The sequence below is a fragment of the Acanthopagrus latus genome, chromosome 10 (genome assembly GCF_904848185.1).
Source record: "Acanthopagrus latus isolate v.2019 chromosome 10, fAcaLat1.1, whole genome shotgun sequence".
NCBI classification, from domain to species: Eukaryota; Metazoa; Chordata; class Actinopteri; order Spariformes; family Sparidae; genus Acanthopagrus; species Acanthopagrus latus.
Genome location: NC_051048.1, coordinates 21,643,950 through 21,669,425, shown reverse-complemented (window position 1 = coordinate 21,669,425; position 25,476 = coordinate 21,643,950). Strand labels below are relative to the sequence as shown.

The 25,476-nt window shown below is 44.1% G+C and overlaps 2 protein-coding genes across 5 annotated transcripts in view; one reads left to right on the top strand and one right to left on the bottom strand.

Annotated features, from left to right (window-relative positions):
• LOC119027839 (pyruvate carboxylase, mitochondrial-like) overlaps window positions 1-25,476 on the top strand; it is a 288,386-nt gene that overhangs the window by 152,742 nt on the left and 110,168 nt on the right. The window lies entirely within an intron of this gene.
• The window catches only part of LOC119027840 (leucine-rich repeat and fibronectin type-III domain-containing protein 4), a 39,893-nt gene continuing 28,955 nt past the window's right edge, over window positions 14,539-25,476 (bottom strand). For both annotated transcript variants that reach the window (XM_037113323.1, XM_037113324.1), the window contains one exon: window positions 14,539-17,774. In XM_037113323.1, the coding sequence (XP_036969218.1) occupies window positions 16,427-17,774 (1,348 nt within the window). In that variant the 3' untranslated portion in view covers window positions 14,539-16,426. The remainder of the gene's footprint in view (window positions 17,775-25,476) is intronic.

Sequence of the window (25,476 nt, the reverse complement as noted above, 5' to 3'; positions counted from 1 at the left end):
GGTTATTTTCTTCTACAGAGCTGCTGGTTTGGACAGCATGTAAAAAACAAACCCATCAGGTTGCACAACTTGAATAAAATAAGTTACTTATGTAGCATGAGAGGTAAAAGTCCAACCAGCCGGGTCTCCTCCATCTGCACACTTTGTCCCTGATATACTTCCCACAGCCACAGAGGATGAGCCCTCAGGAAAAACTAAACAAGGGACGAGTGGTACAGATAAACTGATGGAAACTGTAAGATGTGTAAACCACAGTCTGGTTCTGTGGATCAGTGGGCTTACATATGGAACGTCCAGCATTAGACCGTGTCTAAAGAGTTACAAGATTAATTGGTTCACGTTCAAGCATGTTTTCTACTTGAAAGCAGGCTAATGGCTACTAAAAAAATAAATCAGAACAAAATGGAGAAATAAAGGAAATGGAAGCAACAACATGAAGCAAAGAAAGTAAAAGAAGGGAATGGCTGCTATTAGGAGGGTTGGCTACAGATTTGGAAGTGCTGCAGGAGTGGGCAGGATGGAGGGAACGAGAGAAATTACTTAGGGAGATTGCCTTGTGTTTTGGCTGCTTTAATGACTGATTGAGAACAAAAGTCTCTTTTCTCATTCTAATGAGTTTAATTATGGCTTACCCTTAGCCAGGTGTTTGGATCAGCTAATGTCTGGATTCATTAATTGTCAATTAAAACCGAATCAGGTGCAGGCGCACAATCTCGGCTACCTCTCACCACAAACATTTAGAAAGGAGCATAACTGTTTGTTGTGTTCGGCCTTTTTGATGACAAATAAAAAAAGCCCTGATGGTTCAGTTCTGACGGGAAATGAAGATGGATTTATGCCACTTCTCTAAAGGCAAAATGGCATTTTCTTATCTGTGTTTTTCTGTGATGAGATAGGATTGGCAGTTTGCATTTCTGTCTGTAATGTGGCTCCTGCTATCAAAGTAATTAGGGCGAGGGAGGGACGGAGTGAAAGACAGCAGGAGTGAAAGCGAGGATGCATAAACGGTGTTGAGATCGATAGGAAAGCGAGGGAAGATTGTTTAGAGGATGCAGACTTTTTATTCCCAAAGATTTAAGTAAAAAGGTGTGTGTTTCAACGCCTTTTGTTGCCAGCATGTGTGCAAGAGCGTGCATTCTTGTGGGAGAATAAAGGGATTTGTCCCATTTTAAGTCAACGATGGATTTGAGCTTAATGCTCTGCGCTGCTGAGAAAACAAATGCTTTCAACTCAGGAGAGCAGTACGGGCGATGGAGGGGGTGACAGTGAGGATGAGGAGTGTTAACTACAGCCCGTACTTTGTTTCATCTACTTTGTTCTTGTTCACCTGCCTTTTTATTCAATCCTCTCAGCTATCATAGTTTCTGCCTTTCTTTCTTCTGTATCTACAGTCTTGAGAAGCAGAAAATGTTTGGCATGTAAGAGTAGTATGGTGAAACAAAGTGAAGTGCAAAGATAAGTTAGAGACCACTTATTGTTGCTTGGTTTTGCTCACACTGAGCAGTAGATTGTTCTCTGTGCATCACTCTGCAAGACGAATTCCTGCCGATATGAAATCTCGTCAAGATTGTTGATTTCTGATGATGTTCTGAACATATTAATCACATAACATGAAGCTCACGTCACTGACATTTAGCACCAACCCATGATCTTTTACTATGAAGATGTCCAGATGAAGGGTAGCAGGTGAAATATTAGATTACAGAGTGTTGTTCAGACGGTCGTCATCATTAAGTCCAGTTATCGTGGCGTTCTGCTCTCAGAAACAAGTTGTCACAGACGTTGCTCTGTTTATGCTGTCTGTAGTTCAGCCATCTTGTCTCACAGTCTGTTGTTTTATATACAGTATGAAATCAATCTAGTGTATTATGTAATATGATATATTTTCAGAAAGTTAAATTGACAAAAGGAGAATTAGCACTGGGTGATGCTGGAAAAGCATTGAATCTTATATCACAGTATTGATTGAAATACTGACTCAATCCCCAGATTTAACATTGAAGAGTTATTGTTCCTCTTCTCTTTGTTCGGCCTGCGTTTTTAAAGTTGCAGTCATTTCGCCCTGTTCCTGTGCTGACACAGTGAAACACGTCTGTCTGTTGGGAGCTGCCCGACAGACAAGCAGTTAATGTGCTCTGTAAAGTTCCAGAGAGGCGGAGTGTTGCAGACACAGTTAAAGGTCCTCAGTACAATTTCTCTCTTTGTTCGTTCCTTTGAGATTCTTTAAGGGGAAAATTATGTTCAGTCAGGAGTTCTAAGGCTACAATGAGCGTCCCAGCAAAGTGGTGGACTGTGTAATGAAATTGGTCAGGCGGTGATACTGGGGTTAGTGTGCAGCAGCACCACTGTTGGTTTGTTCGGTTTCAAATACACTTACAGAAAGCTAACACAGTGGTGACTGAGCGCGTGCAGATAAACCTCCAGCATGCTGGGGTTTGTTTTCTGTTTGTCATTTTATTAATCTGTCATTCCCAGGCTCTTTCCAGGAGCGTTCTCCAGGTTTCATCTGTTTGGTTCTTTTATTCAGATATTATTTATTTAGTCTGTTTTCTCCTCTGTTCGCTCACTATTCTTCTTATCAAATGCACAAATTAGGAAACATTTCCTTCTTTATTCATATTTTATGGTGTTTTATTCTTTAGCTGTATGTATGCCAGTAGCCTGATTTCCATTATGTAGCACTTGATGTTCAGATTTGATAGGTGCTATATAAGTAACATGATTTCTTACAACTGCAAGCACAACTCAGTGGCTGAAGTGAGTGAGTGGGTGCTTGAGCTCGGCTGACCTTATGTCACATCTTACATGTTGTGCCTCTTTTTTGTGTTTGCAGCTTCGCTGTGTGTGTAAAAACACTGAATGAACGCTACACATCCACCTCTGAGCATCTGAGTGGCCATTTGTGTAGTTTGAGGGTTCAATTATATTCAGTAAGACTGACTAATGTCCGTGGTTAACTCCAGCAGGAGCGAGCCTGGAGTGCACAGGAGGGACGAGGTCAACGGCTCTGTGGGCGTACGGCAGCGCTCGCAAGGTTACGAAGGTGAAGTGTGTGTGTGGACTCTGTTGCTGTCCTTCTGTAGAATGAAACACCCTGCAGATGTTTAATGACCCACAGGTCACTGCATGTTGTGAATAGTACTATTAATTAAGGGATTGCTAGCAGTAGACTCGCCAGCGAGTGACATTCTTTGGTTGAATTTTGCCATTTCTTGCCATTCCGTCGACAAATCCGTCTTCTTTTCAAAAGCTGTGTTGTTGCCTTTTATGACAATGGAGGTGGAAGTTGTGTTTGTTCTTCGTTAGGTCGCACAATGATTGTTCTGTTAGAGGGTTTGATTCCCTCTGGTGCCACCCATTTCAAATCTTGAAGTCTTTGACGCAAGACGGTTGGTGGATGTTCACCGAAAATATCTCAAAGTTAAAAATAAAACCACAAGTCTTCGCTCTCCTCAAAGTGTGAGCGTTCTGCGGCGGAGGTGACGCATTGTGTTGTGGATTTGCTACGCGTTCAACAGATTGGAGCAAGCTGTGACATCTGTTCTCAGTTGCAGAATAAATATTTCATTATTCATGTTTAGTACGAGCGAAGGCACACAATAGGACACTGATTAAACCTCACCTTTTACTGAACCTTGCATAGATCTCAGAGACTAATCAGTTACTGTGCATGTAGGAGACTGACTGATATATAAGTGTCTTTAACACAGGCAGGCAGTCTGTTCATAAGAAGAAGGCAAAGATCACAGCAAAATGATTAATTATTTCCAAATTCATTGTTGTCTGATGACCTGTGCCGACTCGTCGTTGACATCTGCTCGTCTTCTGCTGGCGGCTGCTGCCATTTTCTCCTTTTTAGATAAAACCAACAATCTGACAATTGTTTCTAAATACCTGTTGGAGTGTGCTCACATATTGATCAGTGACTTCCAATCATTCAGTCTCTTTCTCAGGAGCAAATAGCTGTTTGGTGACAGAGTGCCGTGCTTCATGTTTTCAGGGGGAGAAGAAGAGTAGCGTCAGACATCTTTGTTTGCCTCTCAGTGGCGTTAATATCGTAACTTTGTAACACAGAAGCTTAAGCCAATATTTGGCTTATGCTTTTTTGCAGTGATAGCAGGGGACCTCATCATTTTATTGTGACAAACTGAAAAAGTTCCAAGTTGAGTCGATATCTTCCTCACATAGCGAACGGATTCATTGTCGCACGTGGTGTGCTTCTTTTGAACAGATCGCCACGAGCGGTGCCGAGCCCTGAGCCAAGGTCTGACATCTCTGTATGCACGTAAACTCTGAATTTCTCATGGAAATAATACATTTTCTTCAGTATATTTGCGCTGATGCTGGCAAGCCATGGGGACATTGTTAAAGCTTCAGAGTTCCCTTACAGTCTCAATGCTGGTGCTGGTTGACAGCCCTTTGATCTAAAACAACCACGAGCTAAGCTGCGGCTTAAGATGCAACAGATGACAATATGCAGCCCACATAGCTGCAGATATTGTAAACACAGGCCTTACCTCGAGAGACGTGAATGACAGCCTGTTGTGTCAGACGATAAGACCCTAAAATATATTTTCACTTCTTTTTCTTTTGAAGGAGGAGGTTATGTCAGGTTGCTTTTCATGACAAGTTTTCCCCAAACATCTGCAGAGCTGCTTTGGTGTAGAAATTCTGCTTGTGCATTTTGTTTTCCAGAGTGCGACGCAGAAGTATTATTAAACAAATCAATTACACCTTTTACTTGCAAATTCAAATGAAAGTTAGACTTGGGCTGGATCTAATTAGTTCTTGGCGTTTGCTTTGCTCCAAAGAACAGCATGTCTAATGGGATCTTATCTTACATTTGGCAAGAATAATCATGTACTGTTCACAACTCATAATGCCACATGGTGATAAGTGCTGGATGTTAAAAAAAAAATGAACAAGCATACAGCAAACAATGAAGACCAAAAAAAAAAAAGTAACACATGCAGGAATGAAATCCCAAAGTTGTATTTGCTGTGTTTCAGGCAGAAGAAAGCAATTAAAACTGTTTAATTCCCGTCTCGTTCACCAAAATAAATGTTGGCAAAGTGAAATTGTCAAAATCTTCTCCTGTGACAACGCTGTGCTTTTGGCTCTGTCTTGTTATGTTAAGGACACATGAAAATGTGCAGAAGCTGCTGCTTTACCTTGGCGACTGGGCTAAGCCCCTTTCACACATGCACTGCTACCATGAAATTGAACATCACCCCGAGGAGCTGCAGGTGTGAACATAAATGTCAGAATCACTCGGCCCTTCCAGCTCCCTGGTACAGAGTCTGGGTAATGATCTGATCGAGCCTGTGTGTGAACAGCGCAGGTCATCGCCCTCAGAGTTCACACCCATCATGTTGATGACGTTTTCACAGATTGCAGCTGCTTAATACTTTTTTCTGATTGCCTGTATATTAATTTCCACCATGTTTCCAAATACATGTGGTATAAGTTTTGTTAATAAATCTGATGAGTCCTCCTCCTCCTGAACGCTCCACCCCTCAGCTGAAGCCAGTTGAATATTTCCAGCAGGTGAGAACGGGTCTGACACGGACAATCTCTTCTTTGTACGTTTTCCACAGTTCATGTGAAAACGGCTGTTGTAAAAAATGAAGTCTAATGAACACAGAATATCCTGCCGCAAACTGAAAATACCACAGATGCTTTCAGTCTCCTGCTCCTGCATCTCTGTCTGACTTTCTTCAATGGAGTCAATGAAGAAACGAGGAAAACAACCCTCCAAGGTCTGAAACATCCACTTGCAGCAAAAACCCTGAATATTTCACAATGTCCAGCCGTATTTGGCCTTTAGGCATGGCCCGATGAGAGGCGAGGTTAAATTGCTTACTGGCGGCTGCTGTCAGCTGGAGCGTTAAAGGACTGCCTCTCAGCAGTTAGTCCCAATTATAGCTCAGTTGAGATTTCCAATGGCTGTAAAGCTGTTTGTTAAGCTAAGCGCCCAGAAACAAATTCACTCCTTACAAGGTCTGAACTGTTTGTCTCGGTGACTGGTCGGGTCCCAGTTGCAATAAGCTGTAAGTTGTGTCATCACATTTGTTGGCAGCTAAATTATGGAGTGTGACACTCAGTGGTTCCTCTGCAAGGAAGAAGGTTTGTTGAAACATTTTTGTTGCTGTTGCTATAACTAATTGGGTGAAGGTACATACAACTCTTACGTATTTAGTGATGTAAATACTGTTGGTTCAGAGTTAGGAGTGTGTGTGGGGTGTTAGCCTCCCTAACTGAGCAACCGCAAAGGCCAAATGAATGTTACTTGTGTAGAAATATGTTAATCAGTGAGCAGGCATGTTTAGCAAGCAATTTTAAATATATAAGCCTTTTTATGGAAATGCTGAGGGTCTTAAAACTCCCGTCCTTTCATTAGTTCCTCCTCTCTTCTCCTCCTCTTCCTCAGTCCTTTTTCTTGTATTCCCTCGTTGCTTGCTCTCTAGAAAACAGCGAGAAAAGCCTGAAAGACGACACCCCACTGTAACTGTCTCTCTTCCTCCGTCTCTCACACACCATGAGCGCACAGACAAAGATCTCCTACCGTCAGCCTCTCAGAATTGCCTGAAACATCACAAGATGAGGAGAGTCACAAAAATTCCCCTCCCTCCTTCTGATCAGGATGCTGAAGGGAGCCTGTGGGGATGATGAGTCGGAGGGAGTAGGTGGTAGCATCACCACCACGGAGGACCAAAAAGAGAGCCTGAGGTGTGAAAAATGATGAAAAGAGGGCAGGAAGCGCCCGTTTCATTCCTTGATCCGGGGGGGGGGGGGTGAGAAAGAGATGGACAGTGGGCGGGATGTTCAGAGCAGTAATGATGAGCAGGAGAGACCCTGCGGTGAAGGGAGGAAAAGGAGAGGAACGCAAAATCACATCTGTGACAAAATATGAGTGAAGAAGAGATGTCAGGACTAAAATAGGTGAGGCGAAACAAAACGGGAGCGTACAGAAAGGAAATGGGGAGAATAGAAGAAGCATGATGGAGAGCTGGATGGATGAGCAGAGATGACATTGTGAGGGAAAAGCTCAGAATGAAACCAGCTCGAGTTTCTCCAATAGAACCTGTCAGAGAAGTGATGTGCTCTCCCAGTTGCAGCCGAAGACACAAGTTAAACGAGGGAAGCTGGCAGGGGTGAAAGATCGAGGGAGGGAGGAAGGAGTGAGTGAGAGGAAAACTACTGCAAACAATCATAGCAGCATTGCAGGGCGAGTGGTGAAGGAGCAAAATGGGGATTGGAACAGAAATTGGATAAACGGTGAGATGAGGAGAGCGACGGAGAGAGAGGGCTGGTGAGGGCAGCTTATAGGAGAAGACATCTGATGTCACAGATGTGACATGCTGTACATTATATCTGAGAAACTGTTTGTCTGAATGCACTTATGGAAATCTGTCATCAAGTATCCAAACTACTCTGAGGAAGGACTGCAGTCATTAGAGCTGTGTGCAAAGTAGAATTGACTTTTAGCACCTTTTAGTTTTGTTTAGCTCATTGTTTTGGCAGCAATTCAAAGTTAGCTACTAGCTGGTGAACATAGTGGAGCATATAGCAGCTAAAGACAAAGATGCTAAAAAAGAGAGAGAATATCTGCCTTCAGTTTGGCAGTTTGACAGAAACGTGACTCTGAACAAACGCTTCCATTTGTCTGCTGTGTGTGTGTGTACATGCAGTAGCTGCTCCGTTCAACAGAACTGCTTTATAAGATGATAATAATCCATGTTGTCTGTTTAGAGCTTCTTCAAAGTGACTAAAAATCAACAGATGCAACTTTAATTTGGATTTGTGTGCTAGTTTAATGATTTAAAGGTTGAGCACATACAGATATCTCATGACTGAGGCCCAAAGCTGATAACTGACCTGCTGCACCTCAATAAACTGGTGGAAACCTTCACCGCCCAGATGAGCCCGTCCATTCAGCAGAGTGGGAACTGGGATCCTCGTGCAGCTCAATTGGTAAAACATCTACTGACACTGACACGGTCAGGTGTCCATATCCTGGTGGAGATCAGTAGCTGGGTTAGAGGGGTGACACGAATACTGCTGGAGGGCCTGCTGGGATGAAAAGAGACATAATGGTGCAGGGCATGTTGGAGAAAGGCATCCAGCAGAAGTGGCATGTTCTGTTGCTGGGCGTTTTCTCAGTGATTGGACGAACATGAACTGTGAGAAGTAGTTAATGTCTTTCTTATGACTGAAAGAGATTGCAGACGGATGATTAAGAATTAGACGGGTAAAGAGAGCGAGTGAGGATAAAGACGGAGGATAGTCACCGAGGTGACAGACAGGAAAAAGAAAGGACGGAACATTGTCTCTCAATAAAGTGTTCTCTTACTCAGCAGCTGAATGTGGAGTGGGCTGAAAAGATGGGAAGAGAGAAATATGTGAGAAGATTGAGGGCAGAAGTGAAGGAGAGAGCCGCTGAAAGGAAGAGAGCTTTTATTTCAGCAGCGAGTCGAAGTAAACAAGCCTCTGCATTAACATCTTTACATAAAGTCTGAATTTTGCATGGATAGTGAAGCTTTCTGTTCTTGGACTCTGTATAGAATAAGTAGCATTGCCTAACATTCATAGATATAAAGTAGTACAGTTAAGTGGACATTTTGTTGTTTATGCATGTTCTTGTTTGGTGCAACTTTATACTTCTGATCCACAACTGAAATATTAAACTTTCTTAAACTGGATGAGCTGGAAAAGTCATCTTGAAGAAGCTCAGAGCAGTCTTGCTACAAACGTATATTTGTCATGTAGAATGTGAAGAAATGCTGTGTATAAGGCCACCCTGCAAGGACTCACAATGAGTTCAACATTAAGCATCTGCAGCAGTAAAATGCAGCACACACATTCATCGAAAAACATCAGATATGACAGTAAAACAGGACCATTTTACTGCACAATGACAACTTTTACTTTTGATATTTTGGATTAGTTGTCTCAGTCTTTCTTGTTGCATTAGTAGAACGTTTGAGAACTTTTAAACGCTGGCCACAAGTTCTTAGGCTGCTGCTGAGAGGGAGAAATAAGAAATGTAGGGAGCGAAGGAGAAAAGGAAGAAGAAGAATAATGAATAGTGACAAGGACAGAGGGGTAACGCAGAGATGCCAAAATGTATCTGGGAGAAATAATAGAAGTCGAGAGAGTAATACTAAAATGCAGGACTGGGTACATGGGGGCAGTCGTGATATGACAGCCAAAAGTGTCAGGAAGAGTCATTTTAAAATTACAGCAGAAAAGCAGCTAAAGGGAGGAAACCAATCAAGGCGAAAGATGAGGAGGTTAATAGTCTTCGAGGCAGGTGGACGCCGAGAGGCAGAGGATATTTTCTTAGTCAGGAGAGCAGAAGAAAATTAGTGAGAGTCAGCCGGAGAGCGAACCGACACAACAATACGAGACAAGAACAAGTAAAGGCGAGAGAGCAGTTGGGTCAGAGAGAGGTGGAGATTACCAGCAAGTGCAGCAGTGAACAAAGGATTGAATGAGAACTCAGTGGAGGTGAAGGAGGGAGCAAATTAGATAGAAGGCTAAATTAAAGATTGTGGGGAGAGCGAGTGAGATGAAGGCAGAGTGAGGGGAGAAAAGAAGGGAAGCCATGCATGAAGGTAAAGCCTCGCAGGAGGCTCACTCGTCTCGTTTTAACACCTCTCCCTACTTTAAACATTGTTTCTCCCTCTTTGTCTCTCCTCTCTTTGTCTCTCCTCTCTTTCTTTTCTCTTCTCACATCTGTTCCTTAAAGCTGCTCTGTGTAGCATGTCATTAGCAGATGAACTCTGTTACCTCGGCGTAATTAAAGTACAACTGAGACTGCTGGTTTCTGTGCTAGCGCCAAAACTGGAATCACTTTATAAGAACCGTGATTTATAAATACATGTAGGTACATTTATAGTTCATAGATTACATATTTATGGTGCAACAAAGCCAGAGTGGCACAACGAAACAAATGGTGACTGTCTGGTTTCTGCATGTGAGGAAGTCCAGTATCTCACCTTCCTGACTGAGACTGTCTTAAATGCCTTAACACACACCATCTTGATGTCGCTGTAGTTATTTTCAAGCTGTGTGACGATGGAGTGGAGGGCAGTGGACACGACGTCCTCTGTGGATCAGCTGGTTCTGACTGCAGTCTGGTGCGGGTCCAGCTCTGATGATGATGGAGAACCAGAGATTGTTTGTTTCACAGTTGGAAACCTTTACAACTTCTTGGTCAGTGGTTTATAAAGTATTTAATAGTTTCAGTCTTCGGTAGATTTCCTGTCCAATAATCTGTCTTCAGTTTTGGTAACCACAAAGGTAGATGAAGGACAAAAGGTTGGCCTTGGTTTCATGTGTTTAGTTTAAGTGAACGGTTATTTCCTCCCCCTGCTGCTGTAGGACTACAGTTCTCCTCCTCACTTCCTCCATCGATCTCTCCCTCTGCAGCTCCCTCCTCCTCTCTGCTCTCCTACATCCAATCAATCTTTCTTATCTCCCTTCTGCTATCTCTCTGCCCATCTTTCAATCCTCTCCCCCGACTCTCCGTCTTGTTCTCCATGCTGTGCTGAGTTGGATGAAACACTGACGTGTTGAGTTTGAGACTTACTGACGGCAGTTTGATGGATGCTGTATGTCTTTACTTCCACATGCAGTTAAAAAGTTTAGACTGCTGTGAATTAGCGTGCGGGTTTCCTGAGAATCCTTTCAGATCTGATAGCTGGGTATTATCTCACTTAGGCTGGCATCACAAATGCTCAATACGAGCATTCTGTGGGCATCAACCTTCATTAGCAGCTCTTGTGACAATCTGGAGTCATTATTAAGCCTCATTTCCCCGGAGCCTTGTTAGCCATAATTGCAAACAGGGAAAAAAAAAGAGGATGAAATAATGGACAGAAATAGCGATTAGTGTCTGGGTGGTCATGGGTTTCTATATGTTGAATGTTGAATATAGGTATTTAATTTGAAGTCTCATGTCAAATTGGCACCATATTACCGTCATCATGTTGAATATTCAACAATAAATGGCTCATTAGCTCATACGGGTGACAAAGTAATCCGAGCTGTCACCTCCAGAGAACGGTGGAGCTAAAAATGGTCCAATTTTGTCACGCAGGCAAAGTCTGAGAAGGGAATCTCTAAATTCAAATGTAAAGACCTCCTGCCATTTTCGGTGAATTTCAGAGTGACAGAATACGATGGCACAGCTGTGGCGTGCTTGTAAGCAGATTTCATGCGCATATGGCAAAAGAAGCACCATGTATCATCAGGAGCCTGCTCACACGTGACACTTCTTCATACTCAGAACTTTGAGCCTCTTAAATAAAACATTTCTTCAGTTTTGTGTCTCTGTGTTTGCAGGCACTCTGTCAGACTTGTTGTCTCGCTGACAGTTTCTGTAAAAACGACTAATAAAGACGAGCAGCAGCTCATTCCTACTGCTGCTTTATCAGTTGATGGGTTGTAATCATTTCAGATTACTCCTAATGAATGAACCAATGATGATTTCAAGACATTATCCTGTATTCATCGGTTAAAAAACACATTTCAGCAGAAACAAATGAATGTTCCTGCTGCTTAACATCTGTAATGTGTTGGGTTTGTAGGTTTGTAGGTTTAGAAGAAGGAGAATGTGAGGAATAAGAAAAGTTCTGCTGTATCGATTCTGTTTTTGTTTTTAATCCGGCCGTAATGAGTCCAGTGCTGGACCAGTGGATTCCTTCTCAAAATCTGGTCCCTACGTTACCCACAATGCAACTTGGCCACTGGAGGAAACATATTAAGTTGTATGTAGGCCTCTCATGGGCCACAGAAGGATTTATACTACTTTTTCACAAGACCTGCAAACACTTATATGTGTACATTTGTGGAAGTTAGCCTTTAAACCTTTCTTAGTTTGTCCTTGGTGAATGTCAGAACATGAGATCTTAAACTGCATCTTCTTTATATACTGTTGAAAATGCTGGTTTATCCCAGTCTGATTATTTCTCTCACAGTATCACTCCAGTCTCTCTTCTCCGTAGTGTTGTGTCCCTGAAAGTTAAAATGTCTGAACGTACTGAATCAGTTTTGTAGCGCAGCCCAGTTATAGAGAGTTGAGTCATGTTTTAAAGGAGCCCTGGGATTATCTCTTGGAGCTGAGGTCCGTTTAGCTGTTTATGTTTTTATCTAGTACACGTCTTTACAGACTTTATCAAAAGACTTAAACTAATCGTTTCAGACCCTAAAGTTCCCATTATGCTGGACTGACAGGTCTCTACTCTGTTTCCATTACGGTGCAGCTCGGCAGGGTGCACAGCTTGTCGACCGGTTATTAGCACTGGAGGTGCTGCGTGCGTTCCTGATGCTTCCTGAGTCAGCAGTTACTCAACAGACTGCGGGGAAATGCATCATACCTTGATCATAACTGCAAATGTCAGAGGAAGTCTGGCTACGGGCAGGCATGGCCTTTAAGATGCACACACAACAAGAGCACCCAGAAAAACACCAACCAAACCGAACGCCACGTCCACAAGGTGATCCTGCATCTGCACATTTGTGTTTCCTGGTGTTAAAAGGTGAGTGTGTCTGTGTGGATGTGAGCGCTGCACGTTACTCAGCATTTTTTTTTAATTAGTCAAATTGGGCCAGGATTGTGCCTCGGGCGACGAAGGCAGAGGGAGGGGTGGTGCTCTGCGCTGTGGTGTGTGTGTGTGCCCGTCACACACAGATGCGCACACACACACACTGACAAAGACTGGATGCTGCTTTCAATGTGGCCATTTATGAGTTTCAATAATTTGTCTGAACCACAAGACAGAAGAGGACATACTAACCCCTTTTCACACACACATAATTACCCAGTCTCAATTGAACCTTATGTGGTTTTAAAGGATGTTTTGTGACAAAAATAACACCAACACACACACACACTCTGGAAAACAAGCACATTCAGTCATGGATAACAAACACACAGGGATTGTGGAGCTAAACACAGTGACCTCCCTCTGCCTGCACTTCTCTCCCTTGCTCATCATCATCTGTTTGTCCATCTCTAGGTGTGTCAGCATTCTCACATCTTTCACACACTCCATCTCCGGCTTTTAGCAGCGTCTGCAAAGGAAAAGAAACATGCAAGAAGGGAGGTGGACGTCCGCCTCTGTCTGTTTTCACAGATGTGAGGCTGTAGCTTGCATAAGCATCACTTTTGATACTTAATCAAATCTCTGAAAGCGTAGCTCGGTCTGCTGATCCAGCTGCAAATCGACACCTTCATCTCTGTACAGACTCGGAGGAGAAGGATGTCTAGGCTGACACGTGTCACCTGTTAGCACCACCAAAATGCATAAACCAGCGGATGTTTTCGATTGCCAGCTCATGTTTTCCAATGTAGCGTTGTCTTCTGCTCATCCGTATCTTCAGAAGATTTAATTACCAATGTTCAGCTGCAGATTGCCACCAGCACTCGTTTCTGCTTTGATGCTAAATCGGTATTAAACTCAGCTGCAGATAGCAGTGAAAGGGCTTTGTAATGTTTTACATTTGACTGTCTGCAACTAGCAGATGTGGTTGATAATAACAAAGCATCAGAATCATGATCCATTAGCCCGACAGCTTCTAGTTCTTCTGTTTGTTGTCACTTCAGCTCTCCTTCCTATTCTGAGTGTCAAATCAAATCAGTCCTGTTATATCGTTTGTTTCGTCCTGTCTTTTTGTCTTTCTAAATGCATTTCATTCTGTTCCAGGAACTATTGATCTACCCCTTGTCCTCCATTTGCTTCTCCTGTGTGCTCTGTTTATTTCTCGCCCTGTCATGTGCAGTTTTTAATTACCTCAAGAAGGGTTACTTCACCCTCACCTTCTAATCAAATCCGCCAACAGACAAGTAAACAACTTCATTTTGCCACACAAGCTTCTTTGACTCACGTGTTTGCCTTGAGCTCAAAACATTTTCATCCAGACTGAGTCATCTTCGCATTCCTCTCCAAAATTAGCAACCTATTCCCCAAGTAACTCATCAGTTGCTGGTTTGAATAGCAGCTTAAAATCTCACCCTGTCAAACCATGACATCCTGTAACACACACACACACACACACACACACACACACACACACACACACACACACACACACACACACACACACACACACACACACACACACACACACACACACACACACTCGGCTCACTCCCTTGTGTTAATGACTCCGTCTCTGTTCCATACATGTAATTTTTATTATTTATATCAAGTCCAGAGAACAATATTGACTTTGGCAAAATGAAATAAAAACAGAAAGGAAACAACAATAATTGTTAAAAGTCATTACTATCGATGTAATCGGCTCTGTTTTTATAGGCATCTGTTCGTGTGTGTTTGTTTTGGTGCGTGTGTGTGTGTGTGTGTGTTGGTGTGTGCTTTCCTTTTGTGCTTTATGTGCTTTTTCAATATCTGTTTTGATCTTTTTATTTTTCAGCCTAGTTATAATCAACATTTTTTTTCTGTTCTAATCATGGAGATTTTCTGTCTAAAAAAACAAAAAATCACACACTGGATATTTTGTATTTTGATCCTAACATCATTCCCCAGAAAACTTTAAAAAACAGAAACACATTGTGCGACAAGTAACATCATTTTATATATATACTATATATATTTGTACTTTCAAGTTTTCTTTTCATTTTTTTTCTCTTTGATAGGAGTTTTCAGGAGTCTCTGTCTGTGCCAGAGGATGAGTCGTCCCATTACAAGTTTTACAAAGTCTTCCAGTGAGGAGTTAGTGGCTTCCAGAGTGGTTCTGTCTTTTTTTTTCTTTTTTTTTAACTGCTTACTTTCTGAAAACATTCACTGTTTGGATTTAAAGTGAATCCATGTGGCACAAAGGAGTCTGAAGTCACAAGTCTGAAAAAAAAAAAAAAAAGATTTGAAATTTGGATTTTCCCTTACCGACTGCTGCTTTCTGACCATGGAAATAGTGATTTATTCTGGTTTTCTTAACATTTCCCTCTGTCTTCACAGCAGGTGGCCTTTGGGACCAGTGCTAAACTTTAAATCTTTTGATTCTTTCCATTTACAGCATGTCCAGAAAGAGCTACACCTTAATAAACCCAAATAGGATCTGTTAGACTGGCTTCCTCACAAACATTCATATAGATGTGAGCACACAACACACAAAGGCTCACGTACACACATCCTGTCCTGTACCCATCGAAGCATGCACACTTATGCATCTATTAGCTTTATCATCTGCGTGGTCCATCATCAGCCAACATCCAATATGATCTTGTCTTTCAGAAACGCTCACGTGCACATGTTCCGTTGTACACCCCGTGTCTCCTCCATTTTGTAATCCATATCGACTCCATTGTAATCCCAGCGTCTGTCTTTTAATAATGTCTGTGCTCCACTCGCTCTTTCCAGCTCGTATCGATTGATCATGTCCAGTGCACCCGGCTCTGTATTTATGCTCCCATAATCCGCAGGCACGGCAAGCCAAAATCATTGTCCCAGCCACAGAGGACACATAAAAGTCACATTCATTGTGTTTGGGAAAAGAGTTTCAAAATGGCCGTCAGTGTTGGAGTCGAAAAACAAGATAACAAAGCAGGACTGTGTCATCCAAATCTTTTTTCCGTATTACTTTTGTCAGAGATGAGTGATTCTCCAGTGTAACGGGCTGCGTTGCTGCGTTCTGATCCAGTGTAAACCCTTGTGGTGTTGTGGGAGCTGATGCCCTGGAGAGTTGAGGTGTTAACAAGAGTCTGCTTCTATTAGTGTATAGGCTTTACTGAGATCCACGCTGAGCTCACGCCATCTCTGTCTCCGCTATATATCCTTTGTTCTGTCGGTCTATTGATGTTTTCCCGTTTGATTTCGTCTCTCTCTTTGTGACTATATATATATCACTCACAATGTTAGTTCTATCAACTGTCACTCTTTGTCGTGATTTGTCGAGTTTTGTTTTCGTGTCGCTACTTTCTCTTCTATCGTGTATCACTCATTTGTCACTGATACAGCTTGAGCTCTGCCTTGAGTATTTAAAGACCACTTTAAAACTGTCACCTGTTAAGTTTCTCCCACTCTACCCTTTTTCCCGTTGAATCACTCTCCCCACTTCTCCGCCCATCACTCTTCAGGTCAGCTTTAAAGAGCCTCTTAAAAATCCTCACCTCACTTCCAGGTCTGCTTCCCCCCTCCTCTCCATTTTTCTTGACTTCTCCCAGGGCATATCAAGGAGCTGCACAAGTGAGATTCAAGTCAATTCTCCTCCTCCCCCTTCCTCTGAACTCACAACCTTCCCTTCCTCATCTGCAATCACTTCATCTTCCCTTACCTGCACCTTCAATTTCTCCCCCGACTCCACCTCTTTGCCCTCCTCGAATCAAGATCCCATTCACTCCCGTGTCCTCTCACAGAACCCTTTATCCCTCTTAACTTTTTTGTGGCGTTCCACTTCCCCCCTACACAACACTTTCCTCCAGTTCTTCAGCACTCCGTCCGTCCTTCCCTTTTTCCCTCCCCCTGTCTTTTACACTGCTTGTTTTCCCAATAATGATCCCAGTGTTGGAGTTGGAGTTGGTGGTGTTATAAGCGTGGATGTACCCCCGTTGGAACTCGCAGCGTGCCCCAAAGCCGCCGCCGTTTTCGCCCTCTTCGCTGGTCGTCGAAGATGCCGTGCTCGTCGTGGAGGCGCACTGCACCAGCATTCCATGAAGCGACTGACTCCGCCTCGTCCAGATCACACTCAGCCGCTTTGCGTAACTGACGGCACCGTAGCGCTTGGCAACGGTCGCCGCAGCATCAGTCGCTAGGGCAACGGAGGAGCCCATATCCAGTGAGTGCCGCCGTTTGCTGACGGTTCCACAAGCAGGGCTCAAATGGGATACAGGACTTTGATAAGCCTGTGAGGAGTTCCATTTGTCCCTGCCTCGGGGACTGATTCTCCAGTCCAGTAGCTCTGAGTCTCTCAGGGGTGCAGCCAGAGAGAAACTGGCACGATTGGTCAGTTCTCTCTCCAGACGGGGTTTTGGCCGGTCCCTGGAGTGTGACTGGCGGGGCAGGGTGGATGGAGGGGAAGGGGAGTAGTAGAGGGGAGTTCTGTCACTGTCAAGGCTGTATGGCGGCACCTTCTCGAGCTTCCTTTGCCTAACCACCAATGCCATCTCACTTCCTGTCCCTGTCGTTGTGGAAACTACTCCGCCAGCTGAAAGAAAGTGCTCCAGGTTGACTTTGGGCTTGGGCCTGGGCTTTGGAGGGAGTTTTGGCGGCAGAGAGGAAGCAGAATCAGCCGCTTCCTTCTCTTTGTCTTTGTCCTTCTCCTTGTCCTTCTCCTTGTCTTTCTCCCCGCCTCTCTTGGATGGCAGACCATTGGGCAGGACCACCATCATCATGTCCCCAGAACCATTTGATTGGTAGCACCCGCTGCTGTTTCCCCCTTTGTCCCCATTCCCCAGACCTCCCCCCTGACAGCAGGCCCCGCCTCCTGCCTCGGTGTTGCCATTGTGACATATCATATGGTCGCCATGATTGCAAACACGATGGCGAACCATGAGCGCCACAGTGAACACGAGCAGGGTAACGACGACAACACCGCCAACCAATATGGTGAGTGTCCCGCCCAGGAAATGGGCCTGGAGAGAGCGGCATGCTGGGTAAACATCCTTGGTGGAGAATGTGGCGCAGCCCAGGACTTTTGTTGCCGCTAATGATGTGATTGTGTCGTCAAAAATGGCCAGCACACACAGGTTATAGTCCACACCAGACACCAGGTTCTTCAACAGGAAACGGTCAGTGGTCGATGGTAGAATTCTAAGAGGGGGAAAAAGAAAAGTAGAGTTCAGTTACATAAACAAGCGCATAACTTGAAGCTGAGCCTGAATATTCTGACCATTGTGGAACTGAGGAGAAAAGGCTGAGTACTGGAGAAGAAGCAGAGGAAAGGAGGGGAGAAAGAACGGCTAGAAGCAGCGCAGGAGTGGATGCTGCAGCAGGGGGAGAGAGGCAAAATGAGGCTATTGATGGCGAGCGCGCCCGGGAACATGAAAAGAGAACTCTGTCTGCTCATTTGGAGTGCAGGGACGTGTGTGTGCACGCGTGCTCGTACTCGAATCCCCGCATGAAGCAAACGTCAAGCCATTTTGTGGGACCTCACTTTAAAAAAAAAAAAAGGAAAAAAAAGAGGCCATTTTAGGTTGAACGGTCAGGGCGAGGATTACAGTAAAGCTGAGACATTTTGTAATATTGATTACAGGTTATGGGAAATGAATGTGTCGATGTGTCACACAGGAGGGTGTGTTTGTGCTGCAAATGCAAAAGTGTGTCGGTAATGGGTGAGTGCTTGCGTGGGATGATAATAAAGAGAGGAGTGCTTTGAATGTGTCCTCATTTAAAGTGTTGGAACTAACAAACAGGGTGGAGGTGAACAACAGAGAGACGGAGAGAACAATGAGATGGAGATGAGAACGAAGGGGCACAGGCTCCACACAAGTCACATGCACTCGTCTCAGTATATGTTTTTGTTTATGACACGCTAGAATGGAAATCTGGATTTTCCTGTCAGTGGGTTTGTGTATGTGACACGCGAGGGTAAAGTGTGTGTGTGTGTGTGTGTGTGTGTGTGTGTGTGGGAGAGACTGCAGCACAGCTCGAGTGTCCGTCACTGATGGGGATGACTCGGCCCTCTCCTCTCCGGCCCTGTTGTGTGGGCAGGTTGTGTTTTTTTGTGACTACCGTGAATAGTTAGCTGGCGATTGTCTCTTCCCTTCCCTCTCCTGCCTTCTGTTTCTACACTTCCCCCTGTGTGTCTCCCTTTTCTCACTGCATCAAAGGGCTTATTTGTTGCTTATCTGTTTGCCAACCATTCCAGCTCCCTTCAGACCTGAGCTACAGCCTATAAATGCCATCTAGCATGACTCAGACAGGAGGAGGGCTCCAACTTTAGTCTGTTTTTGAGATGTACTCAGACTGAGGAGACCGAGGATGCAACACTCAAGCCTGCCTGTCTTTCTCCTGTTTTGAATTGGGTGTAATTTAGCTGCTGTTACTTCGGCAATATTTATAGCAGTGTTATGCGGTATCAGACATTTTGAATCATGATAAATTAGCTGGGAAAAGAAAGAGATGCTCTGCTCAAGGTTACATAGCCAGGACTTTCGGGTCTCTGCTAAGAAGGAATATTGATTTTCTCTACCTGTGAAGTCAACACAATTGGAAAAATACCAACTAGTTCCAGAGTTGGCACAAGTAAGAGTACTGATTCACTTCTTTTCTCAAGGTAAGAAAATAGAGGCTCTGAAATGTACTCAAAGTAAAATGTACAAAAGTCTTATTTCTCTGAGACATCTTCAGTTCACTTAGATAAGATGTAGTTCACAGTGTTTCTAAAATCAGTCCTGTGATGTCAGGAAGGCGGTGTGCAGTGACACAAAATAAAAGTAATCCATCATTCCCTTCAAATGTGTTAAAACTGTAGTAACAAGCATGTACAGTTAGGAGTGGAGAGTGCATATATTTGTGTTAAATGCAGGGAGTGAAAGCAAAAAGTCATAATTCAGATACCTGAAAAATCTGCTCAAGTACAGTGACAAAGTATTTGTACTTCATACTTCCCACCTCTGACTTGTGCGCAGGTATAATTAAGGATTAAAGTGTTATTTGCAAAGAACAGTGTGTTGCACACCACTTTAACAAACCTCCTGGAGTGGTTTGAACAGCGAGCACTTGCAAAGAAAAACCTCTGAGCACCTAATTTCAGGCAAAAGCTCAGTCGATTTGATAAGAAATCACAATGCACTGTGGGACATTCAGAATCCCAGTATAATCTGAACGGACACATGGGGCACTCATTAAAACCAGCCTTATCCACCGGTCATTAGGTCACTATAGATTGCCTTGTAACACTATCACAAATCCACCAATTATCTCATTCTCCGCACTGGAGTGACTTGGAGAGCATCTGTGTGTTACCATGGCAAAGACTCATTATTTGGCTCAGCAGCACTTCTAGTGAAAACACCTCTTCATGCATTATCCACACATTAAACACTCGTTTTCATGACCAGTCAACTTTTCCCAGAGCATCAGTTCTCTCTCTGTTTGATCACAGCAGATGTCAAACAAGGACACGGCAAACATGCGACGTCGTCGGTCAGAGAAGCAGGTTTACTTGAGCCAGGCCCGAGAAAATGCTGGTATCCACTTTTATGAGTCTCCAGAAACAGTTGAATAAGTTTGAATGTCTCCTTGGCTCAAAGAACTTTATTTTTCAAATTATCAGGTGCACACTGACTGTACGGCGTCGCCCAGAGCAGGAGCTTAAATTGGGAAAGAAAGCAGCAGAATTACAGTTTAAGAATACCTACTTCTGTTTTTCTAGTCCTACAGCAAAGAGTTAGGCACCTGAGGATTTGGAATCAAAGCGTTATAAGTGACTACAGCAATGAAAACCAGAAATCAACGGCTGTCTTGGGCGATCAGCCGCACTGGGGGATTGTGAATCACCCCGGTAAAGTCCACCAGTAAAGACAGTTGTGGTTGTCAATCGGATTTCCAACATGAAATATGCAAGAAGCAGCCCTCATAACGCTGCTGCTGCCTTTTGTTTCTGCACAAAAAGCCTTGGTCATATCATAGGCTTACAAAAAGCCCTGAGAAATATTACAGCGGTGTCCTTTTATCCAGAGACTGTATGTGTCTGTGTATAATTGATAGAAGCTGCGAGGCGGAGAGATTTGACCATCACTGTGGGGAGCCGTGTACTCTGCTGAGGGGCCGCTCCTCTGCAACAAAGGTTATATTTAAATGGATTTCTCCTCCTTTGATTCACTGCCGTGTTATCGCGCTCTGTTCCTCACGTCCTGTTCCCGTCTTTTCCCACGTCGCTCAACGCCTCAGTTTGATTAATATTGCCGATATATATATACTGTCGCATGCTTTATTGGATTCAAGGCCGAATAAGAAACTGTATTGCCAAAGTCTTACACAAGCAATATTCAGGCTGCCTCATTGTGCTGTGAATTATACTGCACCAAATACATTTGTTTGGATTAACATAAAACAACTGAATGCATTTGTCTGTGTGTCATAAACTGGGACACAGCATCAAACTATTCAATCCTATTGTGTGACCATGACTCACACACCCACCATGCACACACACCTTGAGTGAATCCTTGAGTCGTTTCTCTAATCCTGCCATTCAATACCCCTCCCTTTATTCGCTCTCTCCTCTACTCTCCTCCTTCCATCCATCCTTTATGAAGAGATTTCCTCTGCTTTTGCTGATCAGTCCCTCGTTCGTATCTCTCCATATCCTCTGCCCTTTTCAAAGCTTTGAAATCACCCACCCTCTCTGTCCTGTTAGCTGAATCTGCAGCTGTGCACTTCCTGTTCTGTCCTCTTTCTTGACACCTTTTCTACCGTTTGACTTCAGTAATGTTCATTCCCCTCAGCGCATCTCTTCTTCTTCTTTGTCTCTCTTTGTCGTATCTCCCCAGCCAATCACATCTGCTCGCCGCAAATCCCTCTGCAATTCTCATCGGGGCGCTGCCTGACCTCCTAGCCTCCCTCCTCTTCACAGACACTGTACTACGTCTCTATTAGCCACAGCTACAGCCGTGTACCATTATTTAGCATCCAAGGTCACTCCTCCTCCTCTCCCTCTCTCCTCTCTCCTCTTCCCTCCTCCTCATTCTCTTCCTTTTTGTCCCTGCCTCTTCTCCGTTTGCCCTCGTCTTATATTTCTCGTCTCCCCCACCACCTCTCCTCGCCCCGATGAGATCGTGAATCACCTCTCCAGTTGTTTTTGCTAGGCTTGCAGTGAAAGGAACTCGTGAGCAAATTCACTGAAATATACATGGAAGACCCGGACACACTCGCAAACGCATGCATCTTTGATATGCTGATTATCCATGCATTATGCATTTTTAACCATATTTACATGCCTGTAGTCATGTGTACCTGTGTGTGTGTGTGTGTGTGTGTGTGTGTGCTGCTCTTACATATCACAGTCACATAAAATGATATCCACCTAAATCCTCATGGCTCTTGAAACAATGTATGTTCATGAATATAAAGTGCAGCACACATATAACTTGATTTATCGGATTTGGAATGGGTGTTGTTCTCATTACCACGTATCTGCACTCTGCTCCAGCGGCCAGCATACGTACCGACCCACTGCCGGCCTGCGTGCTTCTAATTATGGTCAAAATCCCTGCGAAGGCTCACGTACGCACACAGATGCAGAGAGAGAGCGAACGAGACAAGGCAGTGCTTTGTTCAAGCTGGTGACACAGAAACGAGTAATTATTAGCACCCAGGAAAGAGGGAGAGGGGAGAGAGGAAGAGAAAGGAGTGATAGAATCCCGTCTTCCTTTCTCTTGTTGCCTCCTTTTTTCCTCTCTATCTGCAAGTCTGGAGGTCTGACACCAGACAAGATTGGGCCCACAGAGCGAGAGAGACAGAGGAGAGAGAGAGAAAGACATGGAGGAACAACAAAGCAATTATCTCCTCCTCTGGCTGACATCTATACTGCCCTCCTTTCCTTTTTTCCTCCCCCCCACCATGTCATGTCTTCTGTTCGTTTACCCTTTCCTCCATTTTTTTGGTCTTGATTTGTTGGACTGTTTACTGTCTCGTAAGCTGTCTCCCTCAATTTTGTCGGATCTCTCTCTCTATCTCTCTGTTTTCCTTGATCTGTCTCTCTGTCAATCTTTTTTTTCCCCTCCCCCTCCCCTCTGGATTTTGTTTCATCCCTCCTTCTGTCTTTTTGCTTTCCTTAATCTATCCTTCTCACTCGCTCTCCCTCATTTGGCCTGATTTCTTTCTCGCTGCCTCATTCAGTTGTTTTCTCTCTCTCATTGCCGCTCCTTTTTTTTTTCAATGACCTCCTTCTCCTCCCCAATCCCCCCAGCATTTGTCTTTCTCAATGATTTCTCCCTCGTTCCTCTTCATTATAAAGGGAGGTATGAATCTCTCTGTCCGACCTGTCCTCTCTGCTCTGACCCTACACTACACTCATATACGTTGACACAAGTATTGAGTGCTGACCCCTTGCTCTTTTCCTCCCTGCCTCTCCCTCAGAGGTGAGTTGACACATGTATTGACTCAGTAGTTTAACACCTAATTACACCTGCCTCCGGGGTACAACTCTCAACCCCTGTGTTGTTCCCGAGTCCCTTTTTCCTCCCTCTTCTGCTGTCTCTTCTCTCCTTACATCCTTATCTATCCCTGTGTCAGCAGAGGTGCTTATCTCGTTTCTTTTTATTGTCTTGTATCTGTTAGTCAAGCTAACACGAGGCTAAAATAGGAGGCTGGTGTTGGCTTTCCCAGCACGTATTACACAACACAGAGCGGCATGTGTCTTGACAGAAACTGAAAGCATCTCTGTATCCATAGTTCGGTTCAGCCAAACAAATAACCTCCGTTTATTCTTCTAATTATAGAGCAGTTCAGTCCCCTGTGTCACTTATCAGCCAAATATGCTACAAAATTAGCCGCAGCAGAAGAGCAGCATTACCATGCATCTTGTTCCCGGTTCTGTTTATTTAATATATTCATTTCCACCTTCTTTTGTGACTCATTACTCATGTTCTCCTCCGTCCATATCTCAGCATGCACCTTTCCTATGGCTGTCAGGCTCTCATCCTGTCCTTTGTACCTGCCCATCACTTTTACTGAGACTCTACTTTCATTATTCTCATTATTTCTTCAACTCTGCATGATTTTCATTCCAACTCCCCCCCACTCTGTCCCTGTGATCTTTTCTGTTCCCATTAAATTCGGTGTCAGACTTGGCACTTTAAGTGCCCAGCAGGACGGTCGGTCCCATTGCGACTGGGTTGAAAAATGTGACGTTAGTCAAAGCCCTTACACTCCTGACTGCGCGCTTAGAAGACTGCTCAACCTAATAAGAAACTTTCTGACATGTATGAGTGTCATACAGATGCCCCCGCTAGCACACTTGATTTACCAGTGATTGAGAAAGTATTAAAAACTTCTATCACAATAGATTTTCATCAAGAACACACCCTCACTTGCAACTTTAAAGAAAGTGAAGTCCAAGTTTTTTGGAAATTGATTCAGTAGTTTTTGTGACAAACCAACTAAGCAATCACAGACAAATAGACAAGGGGGTAAACATAACTTCCATGCCTTAAAATGCCCAAAACAAAAAGCGATGGACAAAGCAAATAGCTGCTATATTCCTCCAGTTGGCCAGTTTTAATCTATCACAGAATTGAAATGTTTCTGACATGGCCTCGAAAACCAGCTCCCTGTAAAAGATAAACTGTCGTATGCAACAAGAAACGTCTCTGCAGTTTCCAACAGATGGTACCAGAGAAGCCACTTTACAAATGCTGGCTCATTAACATGGAGCGCCATTCTTTCTCTGGCTCTTTGTCCTTCAGGTAAGCTGTGCCCATGTGTGGGCAGGAAAGACATGCCAGTTTAGTTGTTGCACCTATTCAACCAGCAACCTTCGAAAAATCCTCGCTTGGCTTTGCACGTTAGCAGATCAAAGACATATTTTCTTGGGACAAATCGAAGTGTGAGACCGTTACTTTGTGGCGGAGTTCCAGGAGGGGAGGCTGGGTCGATGGTGTCAGGGGAGCCGAGCGGCGGCAGGGTGAGCGGTGCCTAGCGGACGCCACGTGGACGACATCCCACCTGGAGCTGTCAGAACCAGTCACGACATGCTAAAATGGATGCTGCTGGTGTCTGGCGTGCAGCTGACCTTTTTAAAGATGATTGAATCTGGCAGCCATACAATGTGCTCTGCTGTCCTATAATCTATATTTCTCTCTCCATATATACACACACATCTGTCTCCTGTGTAGTTTACTTATTGCTGCTTCTTTTCTCTCTATCCCTTCTGTTCTTAAATCTCTTTACGTCTCTCTCAGTTCAGCCTGACTGGGGTGTTTTTTTTTTTTATTTTCACTTGCCGAAGCACACATGCAGCAACAACACAAATATGAGCACAAATCCCTGATAGAAAGCATGAGATCTCACTCGTCCATTCTCTCCTTTTGAATTCATAAGCCGGAGTCCCGTCTTCACACTCTTGCTAGTCTTGGTGAGATATTGCAGTCGGCGAGCCGGCACATCGCTGGCATGATAGAAATCTATACTGGCTACATTGTGGCGTGCTTCCTTTCACATTCTGCCCCCCTTCCACTTCCTCTTTTATCTGTCCTTGGAGAATGATTTCCTGCTCCTTCCCTCAAAGGCCTCAGACTTCTTGTCTCCTCTTTCAACCTGCTTCGTCTCTTTTCCAATTCGGTTCAGAGTTTCACGCTGAAGATGGCCTCTACATCTCTATATCTCCTTTGAGGCAGCCTGATTTGTTTAGAGTTTAGTCAAACTTCCGTCCTCACTGAGTTCCAGCATCTCTTCTGTGACGCCGGTTGCCTCGGCTCACTCTTTCTCACTTATCTCTCCCCTATTCTGCTTCTCTCTTTGTGTATGGGCATCTTCTTGTCTGCACAGCCAGGTCTGCACCTCTGCT